This window comes from Zootermopsis nevadensis, unplaced genomic scaffold (assembly GCF_977971745.1).
Source record: "Zootermopsis nevadensis isolate Lab colony 2312 unplaced genomic scaffold, Znev_1.0 Znev_ptg000030l, whole genome shotgun sequence".
Classification (NCBI taxonomy): Eukaryota; Metazoa; Arthropoda; class Insecta; order Blattodea; family Termopsidae; genus Zootermopsis; species Zootermopsis nevadensis.
The window spans coordinates 22821207-22848602 of record NW_028259162.1 but is presented as its reverse complement, the minus strand read 5'-3'; the positions used below and the strand labels follow the sequence as shown (position 1 = coordinate 22848602).

The following is a 27396-nucleotide window of genomic DNA, read 5'->3' as shown; positions in this document are numbered from 1 at the left end:
ATTTCAGGGGACGCTCCATTCTGGCCGCCAGAACACTGAAACGGGAGACGCCGAGGAAATGTTAAACTGTGTGACGTAAGGCCGCGCAATGGCGATGGCTGAGGACGAGGGTTAACTTTATTGAACGACTCGTAACCCGGGGTTCGTCGCAGGTGGCCACTTTGCCTCCCACGCAAACTTTGTATCAATGGAAAAGTATGAACGTGAAGTGACGTTTAGCGGTATGCCAAGTTTCATGAAAACTTGTCCATTGACACTAAACCTGTTATGGGAGACAAACTGCATATTTAATGGACCTTAGCCAAAGAAGACTGCTACATGCTCAAGTGAGTTTGTGTCACTGTGTTCATGGGCTGTCCTTTGGTCTGATGCGACGCTGTTTAAGTAGGAGTAGACTGCATGTGACTGTTGATCAGGAGCCCGAGTTTGTCTCCAGACTGATTTTAAAGGGACGGGTTGTTTGCTGTGTGAAAAGTGTTTAGGGGGACAATGAGACAGGCAGCTTTCACATTGCCCGTTTCTCAGGGTGAATGACAGCAAACAGGAAGCATAATTCAGTACTAGGGCAGGGTAAGGCAAACCGAGAAGAATGAAGTTGAGTGGAAAGTCGAGGCGTTGTAAATAGGGCGACGTCTTCAGGTGGTGAGACGCCGCGTTCTCAGATGCCAAGAGAGGGTCAATTTGCAGACTGTGGCGTTCCCATGACAACTGCGGGCTTCGTCTGTTCTGGGAAGAGTCAGTCAGTCAGTCAGTCAGTCAGTCAGTCTGTGGAAACGTATCCCTCTGTAATTTAAAGGATCGTTGTTTGCGGTGAGCTAGCCGACGCGTAGCGTGCGGGGCAGCCGATCGTCCGCCGATCGCTTAATTACAGAGCTATCGTTATCCCTGGGCCCAGCTCACATTTCTCACGGCTCACGGCTGTTTGGATTCTTAAGGCCCTCCGAGGGGTATTCCCACGCACTACTGTTCGTTCATCCAGCGCCTGGCTGGCAGGGGCGTGGGGAGCTAAGAAAGCCTCAGTAGCTGACAGATCTCGGCGCCTGACGCGGGAATACAGTCTGATGAAAGTAAAGAAATTTGCCACATTCCAGAAGACCACTGCCTTGTAGCCTGTCACAAAATTTTAGTGGGAATACGCGTTAATGTCATTCTCCTAGTCCTTCCAGCCAAATTTCTCAAGTCACCATTCGTGTTGTGTGCCCACTTGGTTCTTGTGAATTCGATAACTCTGACAGTAAGTTACGTGATAAGACCCACGAAGTTCGAAGCTCTCTAGCTTCTTAAGGCCTCTTTTTTTATAAGAAGCCGGAGATTTAACGAACACTGTCTTCTGTTGAGCGATAAGTCATTCATCCTCCTGATTATGGAGGCAGTAAGCACCGCTGAAACGTCGGTACACTTCCAGCAGATTACACGGCGCAACTCCAAGATGACAGTCATCTGAAATCTCACCTGGAACATGAAAAGTTTCGGAACTGAATCTCAGCAAGCATTCCTAGAATTTAATTTCTTGGTGAATCTACTATTGACATGAAGATTTCTGTCTTCTGGGTTATTGCGCTGTGTAGTCTGGTCGATGTTAACCAACGTTTCAGAGGTCATACTGCCTCCGTCATCAGGGCGATGAATATGACCAATGCCCAACAGAAGTTATAAATTTGGGCACCGCCGGGAATCGAACCCGGGACCCCAGGATTACTAGACCAGCGTTCTAACCGCTAGACCACCCTGATGACGGAGGCAGTATGACCTCTGAAACGTTGGTTAACATCGACCAGACTACACAGCGCAATAACCCAGAAGACAGAAATCTTCATATTCACCGCTGTGAGAACCTCAAGTCTTACATACTATTGACATGTTGCAATTCTTCGCAAATAATTCAGGATTGAAGATCGCAGCTGTGCGTATAATGTAATAGGCCACGGCAGCGCTGATCTGTTGCTGCGTAAGCCAAAGTGACAACAGCGCCGAGGAGATCACCGCGCTAATTCGAATGTCGCATGTTGTCAGCGCTTTTTGTAGGCTCCCAGTAGCCACAGCTTCATTACCCCGAAGCCCTGGGTTTTTACACGTATCACGGAATTATCTGGTACAGTCACCACCAGCAGCGTTCCTCCGTACATTATTACCACTGCTAACAACGCAGACTTAACTGCCCAATACAAAACTTCTCTCCTGGTGCACGCGTTTCTCACAGATTTCCAGAAACGAAGTCCCGTTGGCCCGTAACTGAAGCTGCTTCTACGGGGAAAAGCCAGGCAGGCCTTCAGTTCGTAGGTACTTTGTCGCCAAACACTTCACATGGTAGGTCCTGAGGTTTAGCGGCTGTGAATACAAAGATGGCTGTCTTTTGGGTTGTAGCTCGGTGTAGTAACGAAAGCTAAATTTGTTTCTTGTTCTTAATTTGGCATTGAGAATATGGAGCCACAGCTCCACACATCTTAACCTCGGAGAGTGGATGGCGTTGAGTGTCAGCTCCACTCGCTGACCGCTCATTCTTTGTAGTCACTGGACCGGAGGTTACTTGGGCCTCGGAGACGACCTAGACGCGTCGACGAAGAGAACGATCCGTACCACTGGTGGGAAATGAATCCCTGTCTTCCAGCCTGTAACGAATCAGTACCCGGACCGGGTCTCTTCACGTTCGAAATTCATCCACTTTCTCTGGGACAGTAAACGAATATATTTCCTCAAAGAATATGTTGTTTATCTTTTCCTAGTTAATTCGCTCAAGTCCCCGGGGCACGAAGCTGGTCTAAGAACAACGTTCCTGGCATCACACTGCAGCTCCTCCGTTACAAGTAACAGGGCGGTAAATGTTTTGGGAGACAATCGGTGTTTGCTGCGAGAAAATAAATACAGTCTGTGGGCGAAGTGAAGACTTGCCGGGCGTTACAGCAAACACAAGCTTTGAGAATTTAACGACGCATAATTAACTGCGTGGAATTACATTCGATAATCTTTTTTGTGGGTGGCAAATTGGAAAGGACTAGTCAAGAACGTGCCCACGGTCTGTTTTAAGGCCCAGCTTTGACTTCGCATGGGAGTCTAAGGTGAGTCCCGCCTGACAAGTCTCAAACCCGTGACGCCTCGAATACGTGGCGGCGTTGAGAGGAAAGCAACGGAACAGCAACTACTTTCTGGGTTGACTGTACTAACAGACCGCCCACAATTCCTCAACTCCGAGAATCTAAACCTTAAGGTGGGGCGCATTTATAATCTGGGATGGGGGTGGAATAATTGTGGCTTGATATAAACCGCGTGATGGGGGTGGGAGAGGGTTTAAACAATAGCGGGAGGGGTGCCAACCCCACGGGAATGGGATGGGTACAGCTGGGTCCACGAGGTTCGCTCAGAGCCAGGAGGGACTGAGGAAAAACAGGCCGGCTTCATCGCCAAAGCTGCGAATCCTCGCGTTAATGGCAGCGGCAAATTCAGACGACGAATTCCAACGTGCGTGGTTTCTTCGTCAGGTGACAGCTGTCCGCTACCCAAAGTTCATCATCGTGTTCACAAAAGAAAAGCATTCGACGCTATCTTGAGCCAGTACTCACCACGGCTAATTTTAATATTTTCGAGCGATGCGTCTCTCTTGAGTCACCATCACCATGAGTCGCCATCTTCCGTAACAGCGTAATCTTATTTGTGTGTTGAACGACACTGGTCCAACTGTTGAGCGAAACAGCAACAAACATATTTTGATATTCTCATCGCTGACAGGCCGAGCGCCCCGTGTCTGGCTGCAAGTCGACAGTGGGCTGACGGATTTTAGCTCTGTTTGAGAGACGATGCAATCTCCTTCTTTATTCATATGTGCTTCATTTAACGACTCTTATCAGTAGATCAGACTATGCGTCATCAAATGGTAGAATTGTTAATGTTCTAATGAAAAATGCGCCGAAGAAGTGTGGAAGGAGGCGGTCGTGGTCTACTTTACAGCTTTTTCTCTGCATTTGGCTGGAGTGACTGAGAAAAACTACGAAGCTTAAGTAAAGTCTTCGGTATCTGGGTCGAGGTATCAACCTGGGACCTCCCGAATACAAAGCAAGTTAACACAAGGAGGATGGGATGGGCGAGGAATGTAGCTCGCGTGAGAGAAATGAGAAATTCGTGCGCGGTTAGAGATTTTGATTGTAAAACATGAAAGGGCGGGAGGAGATTTTTGGGGTGTCTGTGCGCAGGTGTGAGCATACTCTCAAAAGTAAATTTCGAAAAACAGAATACGAAGTTGTGGATTTGGTGCGCCTGGTTCAGTTGCCCCGCGCCATGCAGTGGAGTGTGTGATGTTGGCAGCCCTGCTAGGCGGGCCGGGTTATTGTGCGGCGGCGGGCGGAGACCACGCCGTTCCTGTCCCCAAGTGACCCCGTCACCTCGCTCCACCTTCGCAACGTTTCGAGAGGTGTTTGCAGAACCCTTATGGGGACATCGTGTGTGTGTCCATGGCTCCGACATTGTTGCACGTCAGAGGTTTGCGGAGAGCAGACGGCCATGTTCCTTCCCAGCCGAGATGATGCCACCTTCACGTTACATTCAGTTCTGCACTGTCCGGAGAACTCTGGCCCAGTTGGTGCGTGCTGGACCATTAGAGGAAGAACGGTCTAACAACTTGTATTACGCATAGCAAATTTGTCTATTTCAAAAGCAGAAGAATTTAATCCGCCATTAACAGATGCGAAACAACATTCGTTGAAATAACTTTCCTGTAAAATTCTGTACGTCTTTGCAGGGCCACTGGACATTTCGGGGGTCACCGTCTCCTGAACGTGAAGCGTTCTGACGTTCGGAAAGAACGCGAAGTGCGCCGAGAATAACACGAGAGTTCTCGGAAGTAAGAAAATTAATCGACAGGCCTGCTGATCGTTCTGTTCACTCTGCGTTGTTTTAAGGAACTAAGTATGTGCACCAAACAGGGATACAAGATGTGCCAAGGAAGGACGTGGGTTAAAGGGTCTGAGAACATTTCGCCGAAGAGAGAGAAATGTGGTCGGGACATCTATAGTAAAGAGAGCATTTGGAAGACCTAGGCGTGAACGGTCGTTGGAGACTCAGGGTCTGAGGATCCATCCGCCTGAGAATAGTGTCCAGTGGACAGTCGGAGATGTCTGTCGACCAGCTGCGCGACTGTCATCTTCTCAAGAGGGACTCTTCAGCATGACGTCAGAATTGCACGAGTTGAAGTGACCGCTTCTCAGAATGAAGTCAGAGTTCGCGATGCCTGACAACAGTCTAATAGGAAGATAGTCACCTGGACTGATAGACTGCTTGCACTAACTGCGGTCACACTTAATAATTTATTTATATATTTATACTTAATTTAACGACGCTTTTTCAGTGGCCCAGGTGTATAGCGCCGAATAAGATGATGATAGTGAATAGGAAAGGATGTGGAAGGAAGCGGTCGTGGCCTAATTTAAGGTACTACCCCAACACACTTAATCATCATCATCATTACGAACTGTGTAGGATTGGACTTCGATGGCCGTTCTTAACTTGTGCGCTTGGTGCCTTCATATTTTCCACGGCAGGTCAGAATACTCTCGTCTCACTGGTCTGAAATCCTGTGCCAGCTTCGGCTACAAATTGCAGCTAATTCTGGTTGTGGTCCAGGGTCATGATCGTCACTTCTAATGCTTCCGTGTCTGAGAGACATTTTACTGGTGATTCTCCTTGCGCCTGACCCCAGTGAAGGTCGCGAAAACCTAATTTGTTCTGCTTCAGTTTGCCCTTCCTTAAGGTCCAGGCAACGCACTCGTGTTCCAGGCCAGACGATGGTGACGAGCGATGCAGGCCTAAGCCTATCCTCTTTTAAATTCTCTTTTCGTTTTCTTCTCTTGTTTGAGACAAATCTAGCTGAGCTTACTTAAGTTCTATTGTTTAATCAGTACTTTTATTATCTAGAGTAACTTTTAAGCAATAAATTTTGATTTCGTGCATTCATAGATTAAATTTGGTTGTCAGACACGTTCACCTACCAGTCATTAGAAGTTCTTCGTCCAAAGAACGCACATGACCGTCTGTCCGTCCGCGTTATTCAACCCAACACCTGCCGCTTTACCATGGTTTTCTCTGGTTTCCGCTTTTCCACTCGTCAATTTTCTTATCATTTTCCCGCTGGGAAATAATGTTGCGAGAGACTTCGGTTCTTTGTTGTGTTTTGAAGGAGCCCGTTCACGAAGCACGGACTATAAAGGGTCTTCAGCGCGAGACAGCATTTCCGGCCACTACGACACGCAACCATTATTTTCAAATCCCTTTATACGTGAGCTTTGATTGTAAGAACAGTCGTGATGAGCGGCGAGCTTGAAATATCTGTTGCCAGCTTCAAGCTCACATTTGTACTTACAGAAAAAATAACATTTCACGAACAACAGCTCATACCATTTCTTGATCGGTGTCCGTTAGGCAACGTATGAAGAGTCCACCTCCCCACAAAGTGCCAAAGATGTTCGAGAAGGACAAAGGAAGACCACTCTTTGGATTTCATGGCGACTTTACCTTGACATCATATGCGCCATAGAAAAAAATCAAGGTTGTTTGTATTTTGTCTCAACACCAAGTCAAATCGAGCATGGTGAAAAGCACGCAGTCAAACCAGAGATTGTTTCACGCTATAATGAACCGAAGAGTGGCGTACGTGTTGACGAAATGGCAACGACATGCAAACTCAGACTGTTCTGCAGCGTGAAAGCATTTCGCTGTGTCTTCTGAAGAATCCAGAATGGCAAGGCATTTTCGACGTCTCCTATTGTTCAAGAGGTGCGTTCCCACATCATCCGAAGAGCCTAAAATTGTGCTCTGGAGAAGCTTATGCCTGAGGAAATGGAAGCTGTTCGAGATTACCCGAAACCACAGAAAGATACTACACCGACAACGAAAAGAGGCCTGTGAAGTCGAAGCCTGCTGCATAGTTGTGTCCCAAGACAACAGACGGAAGGCTGATCTCAAGTATCGAACACGTGTAAGAACCACTCCTCGGAAAATAATCTAATTCAGTGCAGTTTAGACTGAAGCTGCTACTGTAATCTAGTCAGGTTAGGTTAGGAGCCACGGCTCCTGACGTTAAAACGTGGTCACTTTGAGAGGGTCAAGCCATTCAAAGAGGCACTGAATTACCCATTTTCAGAATTACGACGGCTGGCTACGATGGTCACAATGCAAATGTCACTTTCAGTAAAGTAAAATATCCACGGTATATGATTTGAAGTTGTAGCGACGACTGAATTCAGTAAAATCATCCGGGGCAATCAGCGACGTCAAATGGATACACACATGTCTGACTTCACGTCAGAAACCTGATGATGGGACCAGAGATGGTTCCGTAAATCTTGGTTTCTTCGTGTCACCATTTGACTCGGCTGCTTGTCCCAGTAGATTTTACTGAAAAATATCCACTGGTCCGACCAATTGATTCATTACAAAAGAAGTCACGTTTCTAGAAGAATTTCTTGCGTATTTTTAGATCAAATCGTCCGTCAACTTGGGTTTTCTGTTTCGAACTGTCGGGTTTCCACTCTTGACTTCCGAAGGGAACAAAGTACGGTATTTAATCAGGGTGAAATGGTATTGAGTCTGCAGTTTTCTCTGCTGAAAGCACGTGCCTTGTGTTTTGCGTGCCTCTCGCTGACGCAACGACAGCTGTTTTATGACGTCTAAACAAGTAAGCGGGTTGGATTTTCGCTGGTCAGTCCTCAACTGTGTAGTGAAGAGTACTGTCGTGTCCGATAGGAGTGGCGTAGTGAATAATTTTATGCACATTTCCGTGTATTTTTGTTGGAAAGTTTGTGTGAATGTACGATCATGTTAATACAAAGTTATATTTCAAAGCTTCCACACCAAGTCGTTGAATCGGACATGTTCTTATGTAAGCGGAGTACGATCGGTGGTGGTCGCAGTTTATGGGGCACTGCGTAGTCAGGATAAAAAAATAGTTTTTAGAGTGTACAGTTTCTTCAAGAATCACGCGAAAATGTGAAGATGAACTAAGCAGGCCGAATTTCTCAAAGCTTAAAGACGTTCTACATTTCGAGTGTTTCGCGGATGATGCCGACGCTGTTTCATTGGCTCCCCTGGACTGAAACGAAGCTGCAAGGTATGTTTTATGAGCTACATTATTTGTGTTCAGAGTCTCATTGTGTGTATTATGTACAGTCCCCCCTCCCACCCCCACCCCGCAATGTTTTGCTGTATTTGTGTAGGTCCGGGGCTTCGTCCCCACACATCGCGACATGCGGGAGCCGAGTGCAGTGACTTTTCATCGGCTAACTTAAAATGTTGGAAACGGCGACATTTTTAATAGTTCATGTTACGTTAATTTCTCCGGGGTTTTTCCGTGGAAACACTGAAGGACGCTGAGGTTTACGGCCCCAGGGGCCAGCATAATCTCGAGAAAATGTGTGATGGAGACAGATCTGCGTCTAAGTTTGATTCCTTTTGGACAGATTCCACATGAGTCCTAAACGAAATTCTAGTACTCGGACACAGTCAACTTGAGTCAGTACAGTTACAGTAAACAGGTTCTAGTTGTAGCAGGATTCAAGGCCAGCGAAACTGGTCTCCTGGGATCGAATCCTGTCCAGGTCTTTTGTGTTTCAGTGTTTTCTTTAGTACTACAACTCTTTGCTTTGGCTAGGACACTAATAGTCCTAAATGTATTTGTAATAATTCAAATTTTGAAATAGATTTTCATCCGGCTCTGTGTTGGGTCTGGTACCGCAGATAGCCCATCCATTATTTCGAAAGTGTTCATTGCGCCGGTCAGAGGAGACGCAAACTCTGATAGGTCGTTCTTGAGTAGGAAATGAATAGCAGGAACTGGGAAGCAGTGCCTTATAAACTTTCACTGGGGACTTGCTTACTTCAACGGGCTTGTTATCTTCGCCGAATTCCTTGACCTTTCCAGACTGAGGGCTGTATCTTCCATCACGCAGTTTGTCCTCTGCAGAAATAACATTGACTGTCTGGGCGCTGGACACAGAATTCGCCAATTAGGCGGATTGAATTTATTCTCCGCAGATAAGAAATATTTCTGCAGTTGAAACAACAAAAGAGAATTCCCTTTCGCTTTGCAGCGGCGCGTGCTCTCTCTCCGCCCCCTCTAGATGGACAGATCTGGAACCGGTATTTGAAAACGTTTATTACTTCTTGTGTAGGAAAATAATCTCCGTCACAGTTCTGCAACGCGGACCATCACGACGTAAGATTTTGAAATACTTTTGAGATATTATTCCAACAAAGGTCCACACCCATCCGTGGCTGCCCTGAGAGGCGTGCGACAGCCCTGACCAAGCAGCACGTCTTTACGTCCCCGGGTTTAGGTTAGGTTAATCTGCGACCCGGCACTTGTCTGCTCTCGGAATGAAAGGAGGGAGACTGGTTCAGACTATTTCAGTGGACCATCGCTCTGGTGTATAGGAATGTTCGAAAAATCATATGCTGATTGATACGAACCCGTGACAGCGGCTTACAATGCCCGCAGAAGAAACTTCCCGTCTTTGGTGTGGATTTGTGCACGTAGCATCAAGTACATGTGTTTGTTTGACGCAGGGTACTTTTCTTCATGAATCGTTAGGACGATGCCACTGGGTCAGTAGACTGCCGAACCTTTTGGTTACTTATCATGCACGTAATCGGGATGCATTTTGTCTCTCCTTAAGCTTCGCTCGGAAGATGATGATCAACATTGATATTTATTCGATATATACTTGATTGTTTTGATTTTTGAAAGGTCCACTTAACTTCTAGTTTATTATGATACTTTGTTTTGAAATTATCCAAACCTATTTATATTCTCAAGTAAGGCTTAGCATAGAAAAGGCAGCAGGACCCATGAGCCTTAACATGTAACGCTCATACCCGACTAAACATATCTCATGTATGGTGCAGGCTATTTTCAACGCTGTGTAAGGAAACATTGTTATCCTTTGCAGTGTGGTATTTGTAATGGTATTCGTACCAATGAAAAAACTTAAAATACGCAAGCAGACTTAAGTAACTTGAGTTCTCCTTGGCTATTAACGCAGAACTGCGGGTTTCTCGCGTCTTTGCTTGTAGCCGTGGCCCACTTAACCGCTCCCTCTTTCTATAATTGCACGGGGCACTCAATATAGTCGAAATGGTTCCGAAGGGTATATTTCATTTGTGCCTGACAATGAAAATGTGGAAGCCGGAGCGTACGTTCTTGTGTGTGGAGAGAAACGATTTCTCGGGCGATTGTCCTGGAGCTCGCAGTCCGCCCAGAAGTCTGCGGGAACTAACTGATTGATCCTCCGATATCCAGAATCAGTTGACGGCTGTGGTTGGGGGCGACCTCAGGCACCGTCGAGAGTGGCTTTCTCCTGCTGCCCCTCAGGCGGACACAAGGCCTCTCGTCGCGCGAAATTAAATCCGGCATCAGCGGCAGCTTCGTTTAACTCAACTCGATTCTGTGTTGTCTGCGGCTCGGTCCAGGGGACTGCCTCATTTGCAACACGTGCCTCGGGTCTGTGTAGCACCTGAGGAGAATCACGCGGCTCGTGTCCGTGTCTCTTATCTTCACGCCGCGGTGGAGTGGGCCGTGGGAATGGGCTGGCTGCTGCCGAGCGTGACACCGTCAGCGAGGTTTCCCAAGAAATGCAAAGTGTTTGAATGTTGTTCTCCTTGCAGCCGAATTTCGAAAGGTTACTCGAGGCGCGACCTGAATGCTGCCATCACTTTCCCACCGGTCCCTCGACTGAGAAGCGCCCGACTGGGTGTGGGGGGGGGGGGGAGGAGGCGAAGACGCGGGCGCATGGCCTGTCCGGTCAGCGGTCCGCGTGGTATCAGGTTCGACTCCCGCGAGACGCGAGTGAAAGTCAGAGACGCGGAAGTAGGGCGCCGCCATAGAGCACGCAGGCCGAGTGTGTCGAAGGGGTCGCGGGCGGCGGGCGGGCTGTGAACTTGAGAAGCTACGTCGCTGGCCTTTCCCACACCCTCGGCGCTTGTATTGCTTTCCATTCACTTTCGCTGCATCCTGACAGCACATCGATTATCTTACCAAGTGTGTCGTGGGAGCAAGCGGGTCTAGGCCGGGTCCAGTGTGCTCGTCGTATGAGGTCAGACAGGCAGCCTTTCAGCAGCGAGCAAGACCTCTCAGTGTCCCGCAGACTCTGCGATACGCAGTCACAGAGTGGCTGAACCTGGTGTCGGGATGAAGGGCGGATCAAAGTAAGGGTGGCTTTGGTTGGTTTTGGTGCTTGTCACTTCAACTTAAAACCTGTTTAACGTGGAGCTTAGGGTTAACTTAGCAAAAACCGTTGACAGTACAAGAAACTGGATGAGGAAATGGAGATAAAGCTCCGCCCTTTCTAAACCTTCAGCTCCCGGGTAAATGCCCCGCTGTTGCCCCTTTGTGTCGTCACACAGGCGGGAAATCTCGTAGAGATCTGCGTGTTTTACTTCAGGCATTACCCTGTGTGCTGTTCTGTATGTTCTGCTTGCTAGGCGCCCAAACTGACTTTGTAGTGTAAAAGCGACATATGCCCACTGCTCTCTCATAGTTTGATTATCGTTTGATGCATAGAGACATCATGATGTGATGACACTGCTTCAATTAGCACAGATTGTGTGTGATGTCATGAGAACAGACGCACTCAATAGTGATTTATGAACTGAGATCCCAAGTTGGATCATTTGGCCCTCGTCTGTCGAAATCGTGCAGGACCGGATAGAAAAAGTTAAAATTTAAAATCACACCCCGTGGCCCGGGCAGGTTCGACACGTTATTCTATAGCCGTGTGCATGAAATTTCAACATTTGAAGTAAACTTTTCATCAGGCCTGTATTTGCCTCCCAATACAAAAGCAAATTTTGCGCCCGATTACCTACAACTTGCTTTATCTTTTCCTCCTCTGCGTTCGTTAGGAACTTGACTAGGCCACTTTGGTTTACTTTAGCGCAAAATAACACGCGATACTCCGACATGAATGCATATGTGAACAGAAGTGACCTTCACTTAGGACACAAATTAATCTTCAGAAAATAGGGCGTGGGGAATTCAACTGGATTTATCTGACTCAGGGTAAGTTTATTCCGTTCCCATAAAAGGAGTGAAATTTCTTTACCATTTGAGTAGCTGAGTATGGAGTTATGGAGTAAGCACGTTTCGCTGTGAAGTGTTCGCTTATCAGGCATTACAATTCCAAGGCTGGGAAGTAGAGAACTCTGCCAGAGGCCTAGGCCTAGGCCTGCATGAAGCCCGCGCAGGGCAGCCGATGTTGGTCGTCGTTGTGCCGGGACGAAATTGTTAGAAGCTGCCACGGGATCACAGAGTACAAGTGGCTGGATTACATTGGCGTATTTATTTTGCAACCAGTCTCTAGTACATGCACAAAGTACAGTATTCTTTCTACATAAAATATAATAAGCTAATAAGCCTAAGCATTTGTATATTTTAATAAAACAAAAATAAATATATTAAAATAGAATATATTTACTCACTGGGAGAAAACAATACGAATACACGAGGAGCGGCCTGGGCAAAGCCCATCTCTGCTGTCTCCGACTCGCAATATATTTACGCGCGTAAGTGTATCCGAGTGCAGATGGGACTAGAAACACCGAAGTGGGCCGCTGATGTGTCACTACGAGTGTTAGACCTAGCTCACTACAACACTGTGTTAAACAATTCATTACAACGTCCGTCCTGTTCAGGGTTGCAAACTGCAATCATGTTTGAACGTAGGTAAGTTTATTTGCTGTGGGGGGATTCACTTCACTGTCACACTGTTGGTAACACTGATGCATGAAAGCACTGTTCTATTGCCCTATTGCCAACACTGTATGAGAGTTTTAAAATCGTCTAAAAAGTACTGAGTTTATGAAACACTGGGTTAGAACCTCGGTGAGAAACCGCTGGCTGCCTTACAGGGCGTCGTGTGGATGGACCTGCAAACAGAAATGTAGTCAGACTTTATTACGACCTGGTTACACGGGAACATTCATCGCATGCCACGTCCTGGTAGATAGGTTACAGCATGCACACATGAGGACAAGCGCCACGCTCCACCACGACGCAAATGTCGACTGCACACACACACGTGCGGACACACGCCACGTTCTAACACCGAGCACGTCCGACTTCATGCAGACTTGCAGACAGACGGGACGTTCTAACACCTAGCATTTCTGATCGCATGCGGACGCGCTCCCAACGCCTGGCACCGAGCAGTGCCCGACTGCATGCATACGTGAGGATGAACTGAGAGCCACAAAGCAGAGTGTTACCTGCTCGGTGTCGCTACTTAGTAGTAAGAATGTTGACGTACTGTGTGGTGCTGGGTCCTTACGAGGGTGTGGCATGGCGCAAACGCATCACCGCCACCCACATCTACAGGAAAGAGAAACATAACACACAGTGAGTATTTACAGACCCTGATGCCTCAGCACACGGCGAGTGCGCGTTCGTGCGGTTCGGACCTCACCTGTGCTGCTTGAGGTTGTCCTGACGCTTGAAGGTCTTGCCACAAGTCTCGCACGTGAAGGTGACGTCATCCTTGTGCGTCCGCTCGTGGATCATGAGGTTGTAGGGCTTGGTGAAGCGGCGCTGACAGTACTTGCAGATGAACTCACACTTAGCCCTCATCTTGCGCCTGAATTCGCGACGGTCGTCCGCCTCAATGGGCATTATGGCGAACATCGCAGAGGGGTGAAATGGCGACACGCAGGAAGGTACACACACGCGCGCGAACACTGCTCTTCCTGGATCGCTCAGCTATGCAGACTGAAGGACGTCAGGAGTCTACCTGTGCACAGTGAAAGGAAGATTATTCCCCCTCCACAAATGAGAGAGTCGAACCCGGGTCAGCACGCTCCGAGGTACACAACCCGCGGTCCGCATTTCCCATAATTCTCCTACCTACTGGCCGAGATCTCAGCGTGGGAAATACGCGGTACGAAGACAGCGCCTCGGGGTGTAGCAGCCCGCTTCACACCGCCGCGACCCTGTGCCCGAGTGAGTCACTCCGGAACGTAAGACGCCGCGATTGTACCAAATCCCGAGCCACGTGAATTCAGTCCATCAAAATTATTCTTAATAAGAGAATATCCTCTCATTTTCTTTGCGTTTTGTCAGCGTTGTCTGTAGCCTTCAGGTTTCTTGTAATTGCTTGCAGTTTCTAACAGATTCTCTTTTCCACGCGTGTTACATAACCCGCCTGTCTCATCATCTTTGCTTTCATCACCTTAATGATGTTTGCTGAAGAGCGAAAATTATTAAGCTCCTTATTATGCAAATTTCGCCTTCTCGCTCTTAGGTCCAAGTATTTTCAGTTCATTGCTTATTTCTCTTTCCCTGATTTGTTCCTGTAAGAACGGAAGTCGGTTTCTTATCTCGAGCTCATTTGGGGCGCGCACAGAGCAACATCGCAGCGAGCACGTGCTGCTACTTTTAGGCCTACGTATGAAAATTGGACCTCGACCTTTCACGACACTAACAGCGTCTAGGCTTGACTCGATTCAGCTGTGTATAGACAGTCTGACCTTAAGTGATCCTAGTTGTGTTTTAAAACGAATTTAAAAATTAAAATGTCATCATTCTGTCAGCTGCTGTGAATCATCATGCACTTTGCTAGTTGCCTTAAATATCGCCAGATGACTGGGCGGTGATCCAGATAGGTGTACAACCAGTGGTGCTAAAGGAGCAACGAGTTTAGGGCCCGTTTGTTTCAGCAGCTTGGCGAGTCCCCTCCCCCGCACCCCACCGCCCATCTGCAGTAACGAAGCTGCCACATGGGATCGAATGGCGGTCTCCTCGTGCTCACTGTTCCAGTTCCCAGTGTGAGAGCAACTTCGTTCGGGGCGTCAATATCTGCGCCATCTTCCCTGCAAGTCCCTCGCTCAATCCCGTCAATTTTGACGAAATTGACACCGAAAAGTGACGGCCAACAGAAGAGGGGAGTTCACATGTTTTCCGGGGGTTTTAAATTCTTTCGCTGAGCGCTCAGGGGGACGCCCAATTCTTTGCTCTGTGATTCTGCAGACAGACAGACGGACAGGAGGTAAATTTGTCGCTGTGCTTAATTAAGAACCACGCCCTGAAGGCGATAGAGTTGCGTGCAATGTTAAACTCGGCTATAGGTCGAGGTTAGTTTGGCTTCACGTTCTGGCCGCTTTACCTCTGGGAAAAGAGCTTGCCGCCTGCCAGGCTGTTGTACAGGCGGGTGGTTGAACTCTACAGCCGATTTAAACGCAATTGTTTCTTCTGCCGGGAATCGAACCCCCGCTCCTCCAGCCCTAGGCGCAAGCCCAGTGGCCGATGCTAACCTAACCTAACCTGAATTTCACACTTTCGAAACAAAAACTGCAGTGCTCCGTAAAATTATTACGAGCACAAGTGAACGCATGATCGGACGTCGTGTCCTGTCTCACGTTTCATCTCGGAAACTAGTGAAAGGAGCTTTTACGAAATTTGTATTGGAGATTTGAACTAGAAGTTATGGAGAGAATTTAATTTCGGCTAAGGTTTAGCTAACAAACAAAATAACTCGCTAAGCAGAGCCTTTCACGAACAACTAACAATCGATAATCCGAGCAAGAAATTGCCTGCTCTCGAGTTAACAGCGGTAAGTCCCGTCAATACGACGAATTTATGACGACAGAGTTTCGCGTTGTAAATGTTGCATCACAGCCTGTCTAGAAGCTGGAAGGTGACAACTCCATCACCGGACTTGTTCTGCGAGAGGCTGGTAGCCTATCTCAATAAATGCTGGACGGCTACATCCGCTGTGACCGGTGCTAATGGAAACTGTACAGTGATTAACGACGAGAGTTACCACGTGGAATGTTACAGCTAGGCCATTAACCATAAAGCAGGAGGACTGGTGTCGGATCTGTCGAATAAAAAGCAGACAATGCAGTCGTCACGGCAGGCAAACTGAAGAAGAAGACGACAAACGAAAACCGGGCATTTACGGGCGCTGTAAACAGAAAGTATATGATTTTAAGATATCAATAAATTTCACTCAGAATGATTAAAAAATCGAGTCTTACCCTCAAATAATACATTATGGTGATTTTCTAACAAAACTTATAATAAATTTTTCCGTCTATTTTCTGCTGTTGGGCTACAGACTCTTTTGATCGTTAATTTCAAATTCGCTGTGCAGTTACGTCGTTATGTAAATGCCGTTCATATGTTGGCTACCCTGGAATAATGCGTTATAACAAACGTTGAAAAGAAAAAAGTGCGATGCAGCGTTTCTGAGCGAAGGCCTCAAAATTTTTAATTTATGTTCCAGTGGAACTTCATAAAACAATCGAAAAACCATCTTAAATGCAGGAGACATTAATGCAAGAATCAGAATGAAACCAGTAGACTGGAGCAGATGAACCATTACGTAACAACAACGGGATGTCTCCAACAGACACTTGCGTTCAAACAATATGGAGAAAAATTAGTTAGACGTACAGAGACAGATTGCAAATTGTCCTACACGTGGGAAGAAGTGAAGTTCATAACTGATCACGCCTCTACTGGCATCAATGACGACATTGAGACCCAGAGGCAATCCCGTCTACAAAGGTAATGAAGTTGACAATGACAAATCTACGTCGTATGTCTGAAAGCAAGATTTGTTTATGCAGACGATAACAAAAATCCCAGTAAACCTGTCCAGAACGTCTAAGACCACGAAGTCAGAACTCGAAGAAAGATTAATACTTTCGTCCGAGAAGAGGCGTATTGTCAGCTAACTTTATAATTCACTGCCAATTTTTTAAGGGTTAATGATCATCTGCTTTTATAACTTCTCCTAGTCAACAAAGTGCCTGCTTTTTTCGACACCCAGACACATTAAGTCTGCTAAGAGCAGGAATACACAGATGAAGTGTTTTGGCGAACAGGTTATTTGCTCGTTCAATCGGCTGTAATTTCTAAGATGAAAGAGACAAGTTAGCTGCTTGGCTTAGTCTGCGTTCCTCAGTCTTTTATTACACGTTGTAAGGGAGGACAGACACTGGCGAGGGTGTTTAATTTTTACGTTATATCTGGTAAATTTAACGTAACCTTACGAGAAATCTGTACTTGTATCGAGTCCAGTACTGTAGTTCATTAATTTACAACCATGTTGACTCGAGCATTTGAAGGAATGTAGTTAGCGAGAATACTTGAACAAACTTGTTGTCCAGCCTATACCTATAAATAAATTGGTCGCTTAAAACTTTTGATGGAAGAAAGACGCTTATCACAGCTCCCACATAAACGAGGGACAAAGATTAGAGAAAATACAACAAAACACGGAATCATCAGTAAAAGTTAAATAAATCTCGTAGGAGGTTAGTAACAGATGCGGTCGTGTTGATCGATTAATGGAGGAATCGAATTGTCGTCGGTGTACGAATTGACTGAATCGATCAGTCGTAACAGCCCAACGAGACCCGAGCAGTCTAGCACAGCCGTTTGGGTTACGCGTTCAGCTCCCATTTGAGTCGTATGGTCGTTGTGACAAGACGTGTTTTATGGCTCTCCAGGTAAACGCCGGGACTCGTTGAAAATACTAGCCCCAGCATCATCGTAAAGTGACCTCCGAGTGCATCTCGGGAGAGGATGTCCGGGAACCGACCGTTTTAAAACGAATTAGGGCGCTGGCCTGGCAGCAAGACAGTCGTGATTGCTGAGAAAGGAATTCACAGCGAATGGCCGGCCAGCGGGTCGGCATAATGAAGTTAGTAAACTGCAGTTTATGGGGCCCGAGCCACAACGATCAGACGCAGTACAGTCTGGTCGCAGCAACTCTGGACCCCCAGAACAAATCAGCGCCTGTTCCGAAACGAGATTTCTACGCGAAAGGTCTCTTTTGCAGCTGGGACTGGAAGAGATGGGCAGACCATGTAGACCGGGTGGGTGGATGAAGCACCGGGGAGGGGGTGAGGACAGCGCAGATATGAATAAGGAGTAAAACCTGAAAGGAAGAGACAGACAACTTGGTAGACATGGAAATAGATCCAACGGCGGGCTCTTGTAAAAATATGTCGAAGAGATGAGCGACAATCAGTTTGGTTAAGCGATCTTCGTTGCGTCAAATGCGCTTAAGCCAGCAAAGACTAAATGACTCTCATCCGCAAAGCAGAGATCATGGCTGTCGACAGAAACAGGACCGGCTTCCGAAACGTCGTGTTCGGAAAACTTATGACGATGGCCAGAGCCCAGAAAAATGGCTCGTGGCGTATGAAAGTCTGTTTAAGCTGCGAAATTAAACGCATTCTCTGCTATCAACTCCCTTCGCGATCCTAAATTCCAGCCGTCCATATAAAGAATGAACGAAATTCGCTCAGCGCCTTTTGTTGTAGATGTGCCACTCATCTGAATCGGTCAAGAAACGTCGTACCGCTGAAGTAGGCTGCTTGAAGCGGATAACTGGGCAGGAGCTGTTTGTGATTGTGGCCTCAAAGCGAACTGCAACCCTATAATCGGTCGTCATTTCTTTCGGGATGCCGAATGTAATGTGGTAATGGCCGGTTGGTACCTGCAGCGCGATGTGCTGTGGGAATCAGACCCGTCGGCCTCTGCCTGCCTCGATTGTCTGTTACTTTCCCACACTGCACTGGGGTAGGAGCGATGCGCCGCTGACTGGGCTAATATTTTACGTTTCCTTTAATAACAATGCAGTTGTTGATTGGTCAGATTATCGGAACTCTGACCGCTCGCCGTGACAGCCACGTGAAGTCTTGTCAGCACGTGTCAGCGCCAACAGATGAGCCGTGGAGTGCATTATCTCGCCGTCACTATAGCAACGGGTTTACTATTGACCTCCGGACATGTTTTGGGGAGCGTTTTAAAAAGTGAATTAACCAGCACCAAATGTTGCCTCCCGAGGCAAGTGTTTCGACAACGCATATTTTTTTTTAACTAAAGGCTGACTGACAAGCGAGCATTTTTTTGGTATGGGGAACTCCGTCTAAGAGGCCAATTGCCCTTTCTTGTAGGTTTTATTCCATTTCTAGGAGGTTTACATGCCTACGTACTTATTAACTTCTTAGGCGCATGCCCACCGCATTTCTGTTTCTTGCTACGTAATCACTGCAGCTAATATCAGCGTTACATGAATCAAGTCTGACTCCCGTCCCTTCGCTGATTTTGTCATTTTGATAGGGCTCAGTTGCGATGGGCCGATCCCACCGAGCGCCAAAAAGCTCGAGATACTTTCAGATTTATTAGTGGGCCTCTTCTGGATCAGAACAGGCAGCTGTGTAATCTAAGACTCCTACTTCGTCAGAGAAGAGATCCAAGGCACAACACATTTTTCCACGAATACAGTCCACTAGAGCCAGGCACATTCCAGTGTTGTGCTGACGCATCTGCCCCCCCCCCCCCCCCCGTGTTAATATGATAAATGAGGTATGGATACCTCAAGTAGCGGGGTTCGGGGCTCTGGATTCCTTGCTGTGATGGGAAGACAACATTACGTATGATAATATGGGACCTTGACGCGCGATGACTAATTGCAGTCTGCGTAGGCGCACTGTGACCTGGCGACGTTAATTTTCAGCGTGTCACAGGTCTTTGTTCTGGGAACAGTGACAGAGGGACCCTCGGCCACGATTGTATGCGTTTGTAAAGAGAATCGAGCTGGCTGCCAAAGCTCGCGTTACGGTAACGTCAAATTTACATTTTAAGTTTCGTTTCGTTTGGTTCAGTGCCTTCACAGTCCAGAGCGGCCAAGTTCACTCCAACCTCTTAGAAGACTCCAATGAAAGGGCAGGACGTAGACTGGATACGGTCCAGTGACTGGCTCTTATTAACAGGAAGTAAACTTTCGGGGCTCACAAAAATACGGGGATTTCTTGACGAGCTAAGCGACTGGCAGCATTATGCGTCTTGTCGATATGTGTGTCAAACCGGATGATCAGCAAGCCTGCATCGATGCGCCGCGGCCTATGACGAGACCCCACAAAGTGTCCTCCACTACGAGCATAACTGCACTGGGCGGGAGTCGAATCTGCGCCGTCTCAGTGCTCGGGCGCGTTCTTTGCTTGAGGGAAAGACGATACAGCGGTATTTTAGCACACGTGTACAGCGCCTACTAACTAAGGAACTAGGCAAGCAACCAACTCTATGGTAGAACTGGAAGTTCAACAGCGCCAATTGGGTCTGCCGCTCGTCCACGCGTCTGATTCCCTTAAGACATATCTTCCAGTCCCTTTCGCTCCTTCGCCAACATTCTGTGAGCGTCTCTTCATCTCTTTCCTGAACCGGGGCGCATGCCGTGCCAACCGCGGCCTACAAATTCACGGTCTAAGGGCGATCTGTACAAACCGCGTAAAGTCTCTTGAGTCCACTCGTAGGTCAGTCATTTTCCGGCGCACTTGAAGGCCTAACTTCTTGAGCGAGTGGAAGTTATTTTATTCCACAGTCACACAAATTATCAGCCAAATGTTACGTTTCATATCAAAGTCAAACTCACACGCGGTTTCTCGGACAACGCAAGGACCAGAACCTCTTACCCCACATAAAGTACGGGGTCTTGCGGTAACTGGTCGTAGCTCACACGACCGCCGTATTCCAACTTCCGAGTTTCAGTGCAGTTTAAAGTAGCGGTGGCTTGAAACCGCCCACAGCCCTGGGACAACAGAAAATCGAAGTTTATGTCCCAAAACTGACAAGAGTTTTCGACCCGAGGGGACTGAACCCTGCTGCTTCTTACTAACTTCGATTCGCAAGGCCTCCTCCTGCTCAGGCTAAGAATTGGCTCTTGGTTTCCTTTAACCCGCAATGGATCGGCTCAAAGGCCGTAGGACTTAAGAGGCTACTAATTAGCCTGCCATAAAGCACGTCATTAAGGCATAAGAACGCGCACTGCCCCCCACCCCCCAGACACGGTCAAATTATATAAGTAGCCGGGGTTAGCAACGAGTCTCATTAACTTCACGCTCCAGTCGCCTTGACCACGGGCGACAGAACCCTCAACCCCAAGCCGCCCAGGGGCGAACTCCGGCTGTCGACTGCGGGGAAACAGAGCCGCCGTCACCGCCGATTGGTTACTATTCAGACCTCGGGCGAGGACGCACGGTAGCTTAAGTGAAGGGTTGCTACTGGTTCTGCGCCCAGCCAATGGAAACAAAGGAGCGGGCTGTGGCGGGAGGAGCCACATCTGGGCCTCGAACCCTGTGCCAAATTCGGGAGCGCGCCACGCCCACACAGCCACGTGTAGGCAACCCACCGTTGCGAACCGTGAGGTGGGTTGCAGTGCTCCAGGCGTCATGTTAATTGTGCGCAGACCAGAAGCCGCCACACGGTAGCGGGCGGCTGGCAGCCACGCGCCTCGACCAACACCTGCAGTCAGTCCCCCGCCTGCCCCTCCGACGACGACACTCTATCAGCTGCAGAGGCTTCCTCGGCGCCCCCGCTGGAACGGACGATCACTCACTCACGCCAGCAAACGCGTGCTACATGTCCAGTCCATCTGGATTCATCGCAGGCCTGGCGAAGCGCACGGACCGCGAAGTTTCTCTCGTAATTTTGTGTATAAACAAGGGACGCGGGTCTAATCGTAAAACACAGAAATGCAAATTGGGCTGAGAGGCGGAAGGCGGCTGTTTGCTTTGCCGCTCGCCGGAAATGGCGGTTTGTTTGACTTCCTGCTGTCAATATTGCGCAAAGCAGCTTTCCTTTGTTTGACGCCTTGCATAATTAACCCCAAGGCGAGGCACTGTTTGCGGATCGTGCCAGCGCTGCCCTGCCCGGGTTCAGCCACCCCAAGAATACAGCTCCTCCCCAGCAAAAACGCCTGTCCTCAGCCGAAGAACCTTTCCATAAGATTCATTTTAATATTATTCTCAAGCGTAGGCCTGTGAGCAAGTGAGCAATTAAAATGGGAGCCCGTATTATCGGTGTAAGTCGAACCGAGAGCGGAGTTCGATTCTCGGCAGGAAAGAGACAAATTCTACTTTTTCTCTCTGCGCGTGCGACTGAGAAGAGTCAGAGCCAAATCGGCTTCATTTAACCAGAGCAGCGTCGTGGATCTGAGTGTGAATTTGATAGTAACGAGGTGCTTGGGCACAGGGGTAACACGATACGACTGGCAGCTAACACCAGGGGGCGGAACCGCTTCTGGCAGCCTACTGCGCGCCAACATGACCGAACCAAGGCATCTTCCGGGGGTCTGACATTGCGGTGCAGCAATGTGTTCTGAGAACGCGAAGTTTTGTGGAATTTAGTCCATTCGTTTATTTATTATTTAACGACGCTTTCGGCAGCTCGTAATATACGCCGCCGTACGGATTATTAAGAACTGGGAAGTCGGTAGTAGTTTAATTTAAGGGAGGAACTGAGGTGAATGGAAAAGAACTCAGTCGGCATTTGAACCCTGGACGTCCCGAATAAAATACAGCCTCTCGGACGCGACCCTCTGTGAGAACGTGGAATCATTTGGCGTTGCTTAGGAGAGGATCGTGGGAATTTGAGGTCTATAAGGACGGCGAATGACTTGGAGAGCTGAGCAACCAGCAGAAACTCTGCACTCCTGTAAGCGCCCCGGTTTGCCGTCGGCATTTTACAACCTTTTGCTCGGTATCAATGTTCGGAACGGATGAATACGCACATGCGCCATGTTGAAAAAAGGGAACTAGAAATTTTTCGCTCTGTGTTCCACATTTACAAAATTACCGCGATCTTAATAATGTAAGGGTCCCCGAATATATAATCGATGACCATTTTCGAAATGTTAAATAATTATAGAATACGAAATGAATAGGCCATGCAGAATGCACATTAGCTGTAGTTCTAGGCAATTTATTGAATTTTTCTGACCAGAATAGACTCCAGGGAGCGGAGTTTGTATTGCGAAGTCGCCAGGCGCTTAGACGGTCAAGAGAATCCTTGAATTTTTACCGTTGTCACATGAGTCCGTTTTTCTCTCAGCCTTGAAGGTCTTAATTTCAAAATTTCTTCCAATCTGCTCCTCCATTTTGCATCAATTTATCACCACTCTGCATGCTGGTCCATCGTGTCTGACCCTCCTTGGCCTGATCACCGCTCCTAACAACATTTGGTGAACAGCGCACAATATGAATCTCTTTAGGACCTGAGGTTTTCACCGCGGCGAGTCCGAAGACGGCTGTCTTCTGCGCTGTAACGCCGTGTAATGTTTACCAGCGAGTCAGAGGTCTTTGCTGCCTCCAACTTTCCGGCGATAATGGTCCTTGGTGATGGAAACAGCAGGTATTCCTGAAAGGTCGCTACAACCCAGAAGACGTCCATCTTCGTCATGAACCTCCTGAGCCTTTCGCGTCTATCGCGTGGATGAGCCCGTTTAAAATTTTTACAAATATTTCACAGTTGCTGCAACGCAGAACAACATAAAAACAAACTCGTGTTTCCTGTGGCAGCGTCTGATGAAGACTTTGACAGATTCGAAAGCGAAAGGCCGAGCGTTACAACCTGCAGAAGACGGCCTGTAGCCTGCGAGATTATAAACGGAGCGCGTAATGAAGGCAGGCAAACATGTGCATGACGTCATCAGCCGCTTTGAGACTTCGCAAGTGAAATTGAAGGTGCGTCGCTGTCGCTAATGCTCTGAGTTGCAGTTTATCAAATCCGCCGAACTTCACTATTCGACATCATCCAGTGTTTTACGACGAATCGTAGGTTCGTTCAAGAAACTAATTAATTTCATACCAAACACGAGAACTAAGCGCAATCAGCTTCTAAAGGGTTCTGACGACGGTAGATTACACTTAAACCAGTCTCCGAAACGTCGAGGTTTTCTTCTTTTAAAAAAATTAAGATGGAAAAAGTCCGGACAATTAATAATTTTAAGACTTGAGGTTCTCACAGCGGTGAGTATGAAGATATCCGTCTTCTGGGTTATTGCGCTGTGTAGTCTGGTCGATGTTAACCAACGTTTCAGAGGTCATACTGCCTCCGTCATCAGGGCGATGATGGAGGCAGTATGACCTCTGAAACGTTGGTTAACATCGACCAGACTACACAGCGCAACAATCCAGAAGATAGAAATCTTCATCGCCCTGATGATGGAGGCAGTATGACCTCTGAAACGTTGGTTAACATCGACCAGACTACACAGCGCAATAACCCAGAAGACGGATATCTTAATAATTTTAAGTTCTAGCTCTCTGTTTCATGGCGACAACTGACGAACTATTGAAGGCAGAGCTGTGTATAAAATAGGCTGTTTTAAGTCATCAATTGCCGACATCCTTTCATCTACTGGCATCTCAACTGAATGGACGTTTGAGATTAGCCTGACAGCTTTTATGTTGAGAGAATTTATAGGCCTACTAGTGGCAATTTGACAAGTAACATTTAACAAAACAAAGTTACAGACTATAGCCTGTACGCCTGAAATTAAGCGTTTAAAGTACGAAGGTCAGCATTCGAAGTTATTTACAGAACTTAATTTTGTGCGTAACTTATTACCGTTCAGAAGCCACGTCAAAGGCCTGTCACGTTGTTCTCCGACGTTTCAGAGGTTTTGAGTTTGTAAACAGATTTCTTGGAATTCAAGCAGGCCCATGCCAGAGTGGAATCGATATCTGAGACAAGCTGTTTGTTGCTAACTTAGCAGCAGTCATTCTCAACAAAATATTAGTCGCTGAGCTAGCCAACATATTCCGCGTTCACAACAGCCCACAACTTCACCCTGTCCTGATATAGATGAGTCAACTCCACATAGTCATGTCCTATTTCTTTAAGGAACATTTTAATATTATCCTCCTGTGTACGTCTAGGTTTCGCAAGCGGTCTCTTCCCGTCTAATTAAGTATTTTTCATCTTTTCCATGCGTTCCGCAAGCCCGCCGATGATCGGACAATCGTCCCGCACTTTTTTTCCAGAGAGGAGCTAACTCCGACTTAATCCAACGTCTTCACGCGCTTATCTTCAGACGTGTAACAGCGACTATGTTGTCAGGGAAAGCAAAGAACTGTTTTAGGCCTAAGTTCATGCGACACATCGAACGTGGACTTCGTAAGTCAACATTTCGTTCACAAACCTTAGTGGGTTGTACACGGCCTGTGTACCTGTTACTTTAACAACCAGTAACTTTGTATTTTGTGGGTTTAATTTTATTTTTTTTACAATAAACAGCCACCGGTTCCCCTAAACATCGCAGTTAAAATGTCGCCGGTTGCTAAACTGAGAGACCAGGCAGGGCCACTGAGCTCGACACGGATCCTGACAACATTAATACGCCCTTGGAGCGCCTCGTCGTCGTCCTACGGGACCTATCGGACGCCTCGCAGCCGCAGACCACAATGCAACGAAGACCGTTCTCTACAAAATCAGAGTTTATTTGCGAGCAGAAGATAGAAACGGCCAACCGACCCTGGAAGCCTCTAGTACCACCTCCTGATGTAAACGGGCGATGGTCAGTTCTTACAACCTACAGTAACGGAGGTCGGAGCGCTGACTGCCCTGTTACTTCGACTGTAACAAGTTAAATAAGCTGAGTTAAGGGTCACGTCTGGTGACAGCGGCTGCTGGAGTTGTGGGCGATAATTCCGTTTTGCTCGACGGCACAACCGCGAAATCATTTTTGCACAGAGAACAAGACCGCGACCTGGAGATGATTCTGTAACTTATCGCTTACTTAACGACACGTAAAATGAAAATCAGACTTGTCACCACTTTACAAAGGCCCACGGATTATAATTGAACGATACAGAAAGTCGCTCTCCGACCAAGGACGGAGGCTGAGAGCTGTTTTTATAAATCACGGCAAGCCTGACGGCAAATACGACCTACGACACAGACCAGGTGATACATGGACGGAACTATACAAGCAATCAGGCCCAGGCACATGAAACATAAATATGTCTGGAGACCATTTTAAGAGCACAGAACACTTAAGTCAGAACCAGAGAGACGAAGAAATGCAGCTTAAATTAATTGTTTGACACAAGAACACAAACTTAGCTCAGGCCTGCTGACAATTTCAAAGAACACGGATTTTAGAGCAGGCTACTGCCATCTCTACGGACTACCTACTGACACGTCTAAGAGAGAGAATGAACAAAGTGTTCACGATTTCGCTTAATGTCGAGGATAAAACTGACGTAGGCTAAGCCTATTTGGTGGAGAAGTCTGAAGCACAATTTGATCGATCGGCAAAACACAGCGATCACACGAATTAAACTTACGTGTGGCTCGTTCGTCAACAAATGAAAAATATTTTAGACAAGAAACTTGTGCATTATTTATCGATAATTTAAAAGAACACTTCACGAAGACAGAGCGACTTAACACAGAAATTACTACGTGTTTTATCGATAAAGAAAGTAATTTGTTACAGAAATGTCTGCTTTGTGTACGGACGACATGAAGACATTTTCGCCACAATTTCGTGCGAAACAAAGCGACTGAACCCAAAACATGCGCGCGGTGTTTACAGATAAAACGAGGCGGTTTAGCAGAAAAATCTGCCCTCTGTTTATCGATAGAACAAAACAAGCAATCTGTCATCGTCCGTGGTCAAAGCGACTTAGGACGAAAATCTGAGCGTTGTTGGATGACGGACGAGTGTCTTACCTTGTGAGGTGAGTAGCTGGCGCTCAGGCAGGCGTGTAGCTCGGTAAGCTTGTAGCATGAGAAGTGCACGCAGCTTCTGTAAGTGCTGAGTTCTGGGTCGCGGTGGCTGCTGCCCCCCCCCCCCCCCCCCACCTCCCTCGACCGGGGCCAACCATCCGACGGCCGAGGCGAGCGTGGGAAATGCACGGTAGCCAGCCCGGGGAGCGGCCAGACAGGCCCCGCCCCCCAGGCGCTTAATGATTGGCCGATTGAATAATCGTGCCTGCGCGAACAACAAAACGAGCAAAGAATTAACAACGGGTAAAATAAGAAGACAATTATAATTGGTTGCTATGGTAACTCCACCTCGGCTCGACTGGTAACAATGCTTCCGCCCCCACAACCATTGAGCGCTATGGGATCCTGCCCCGAGGACCTTCCCATGAAGGGATTGGCTGCTCATTATCGTCCTGATGAGAATTCGCTGCGGGCGAAACGTGGCGGTTGATGTAGCCATGCCAACGAAGCACAGGCCTTCTGGAGAAGCTAATAGTCTCCCAGCTCGTCGAGAAATCCCCGCCTTCTGTGGAGCCACAAGGTTCGCCACTGGATTCAGAAAAGTCCGCCACTGGACCTTTTCCTACGTCACCTGAATCCAGTTTGCTACCCTCTGGACTCCAACCTGGGTCACATGACTCCGGTTCACACCCTCCCACCCTCTGTCTTCAGAACCGTGCGAACATCTTTCCACATCTCCCTACGCGCTACATGTTCCGCCCATCTCAATCTCATGAGCTCGTAGTTCAATAATGTTCGCCTGTGAAACAGGAAGCCTGCACCCCCAAATTAGAAAAATACAAAAAGTGGACTCTGGCAATATTGAAACTCCCTTCGTCTGTCCGTCAGAGGCGCTGACC

General features: G+C 47.6%; 2 protein-coding genes across 5 annotated transcripts in view; one reads left to right on the top strand and one right to left on the bottom strand.

Annotated features, from left to right (window-relative positions):
- The window catches only part of cutlet (chromosome transmission fidelity protein 18 homolog), a 157997-nt gene that overhangs the window by 25490 nt on the left and 105111 nt on the right, over positions 1–27396 (top strand). Inside the window, exon 1 of one of the 2 annotated variants that reach the window (XM_022084545.2) lies at positions 7438–8092. The exons of the other annotated variant lie outside the window; for it this stretch is intronic. The gene's annotated coding sequence lies outside the window, so the exon portion shown is untranslated. Of the gene's footprint in view, positions 1–7437; positions 8093–27396 lie in introns of those variants that run through there. 2 annotated transcript variants of the gene reach the window in all.
- On the bottom strand, positions 12299–26633 carry drm (odd-skipped family member drumstick). Of its 3 annotated transcripts, none has more exons than XR_015537872.1 (4): positions 26501–26633; positions 13440–13760; positions 13243–13345; positions 12299–12903 (listed from the first exon to the last, which is right to left on the bottom strand). XR_015537872.1 is itself a non-coding variant. In XM_087358810.1 (4 exons), exons 2-3 carry the CDS (start codon positions 13652–13654, stop codon positions 13330–13332), a joined length of 231 nt encoding a protein of 76 aa, XP_087214936.1. In that variant the 5' UTR covers positions 13655–13760; positions 26501–26633; the 3' UTR covers positions 12299–12903; positions 13284–13329. The 3 variants fall into 3 exon arrangements, 2 of the variants coding, with proteins under 2 accessions (XP_087214936.1, XP_087214937.1); XM_087358810.1 differs by having other exon boundaries at positions 13284–13345; XM_087358811.1 differs by having other exon boundaries at positions 13284–13345; positions 13440–13756; positions 26501–26603.

Coding starts and splice junctions, on each gene's coding strand:
- drm (XM_087358810.1), bottom strand. CDS start 13,654: ATGTTCGCCATAATGCCCATTGAGGCGGACGACCGTCGCGAATTCAGG.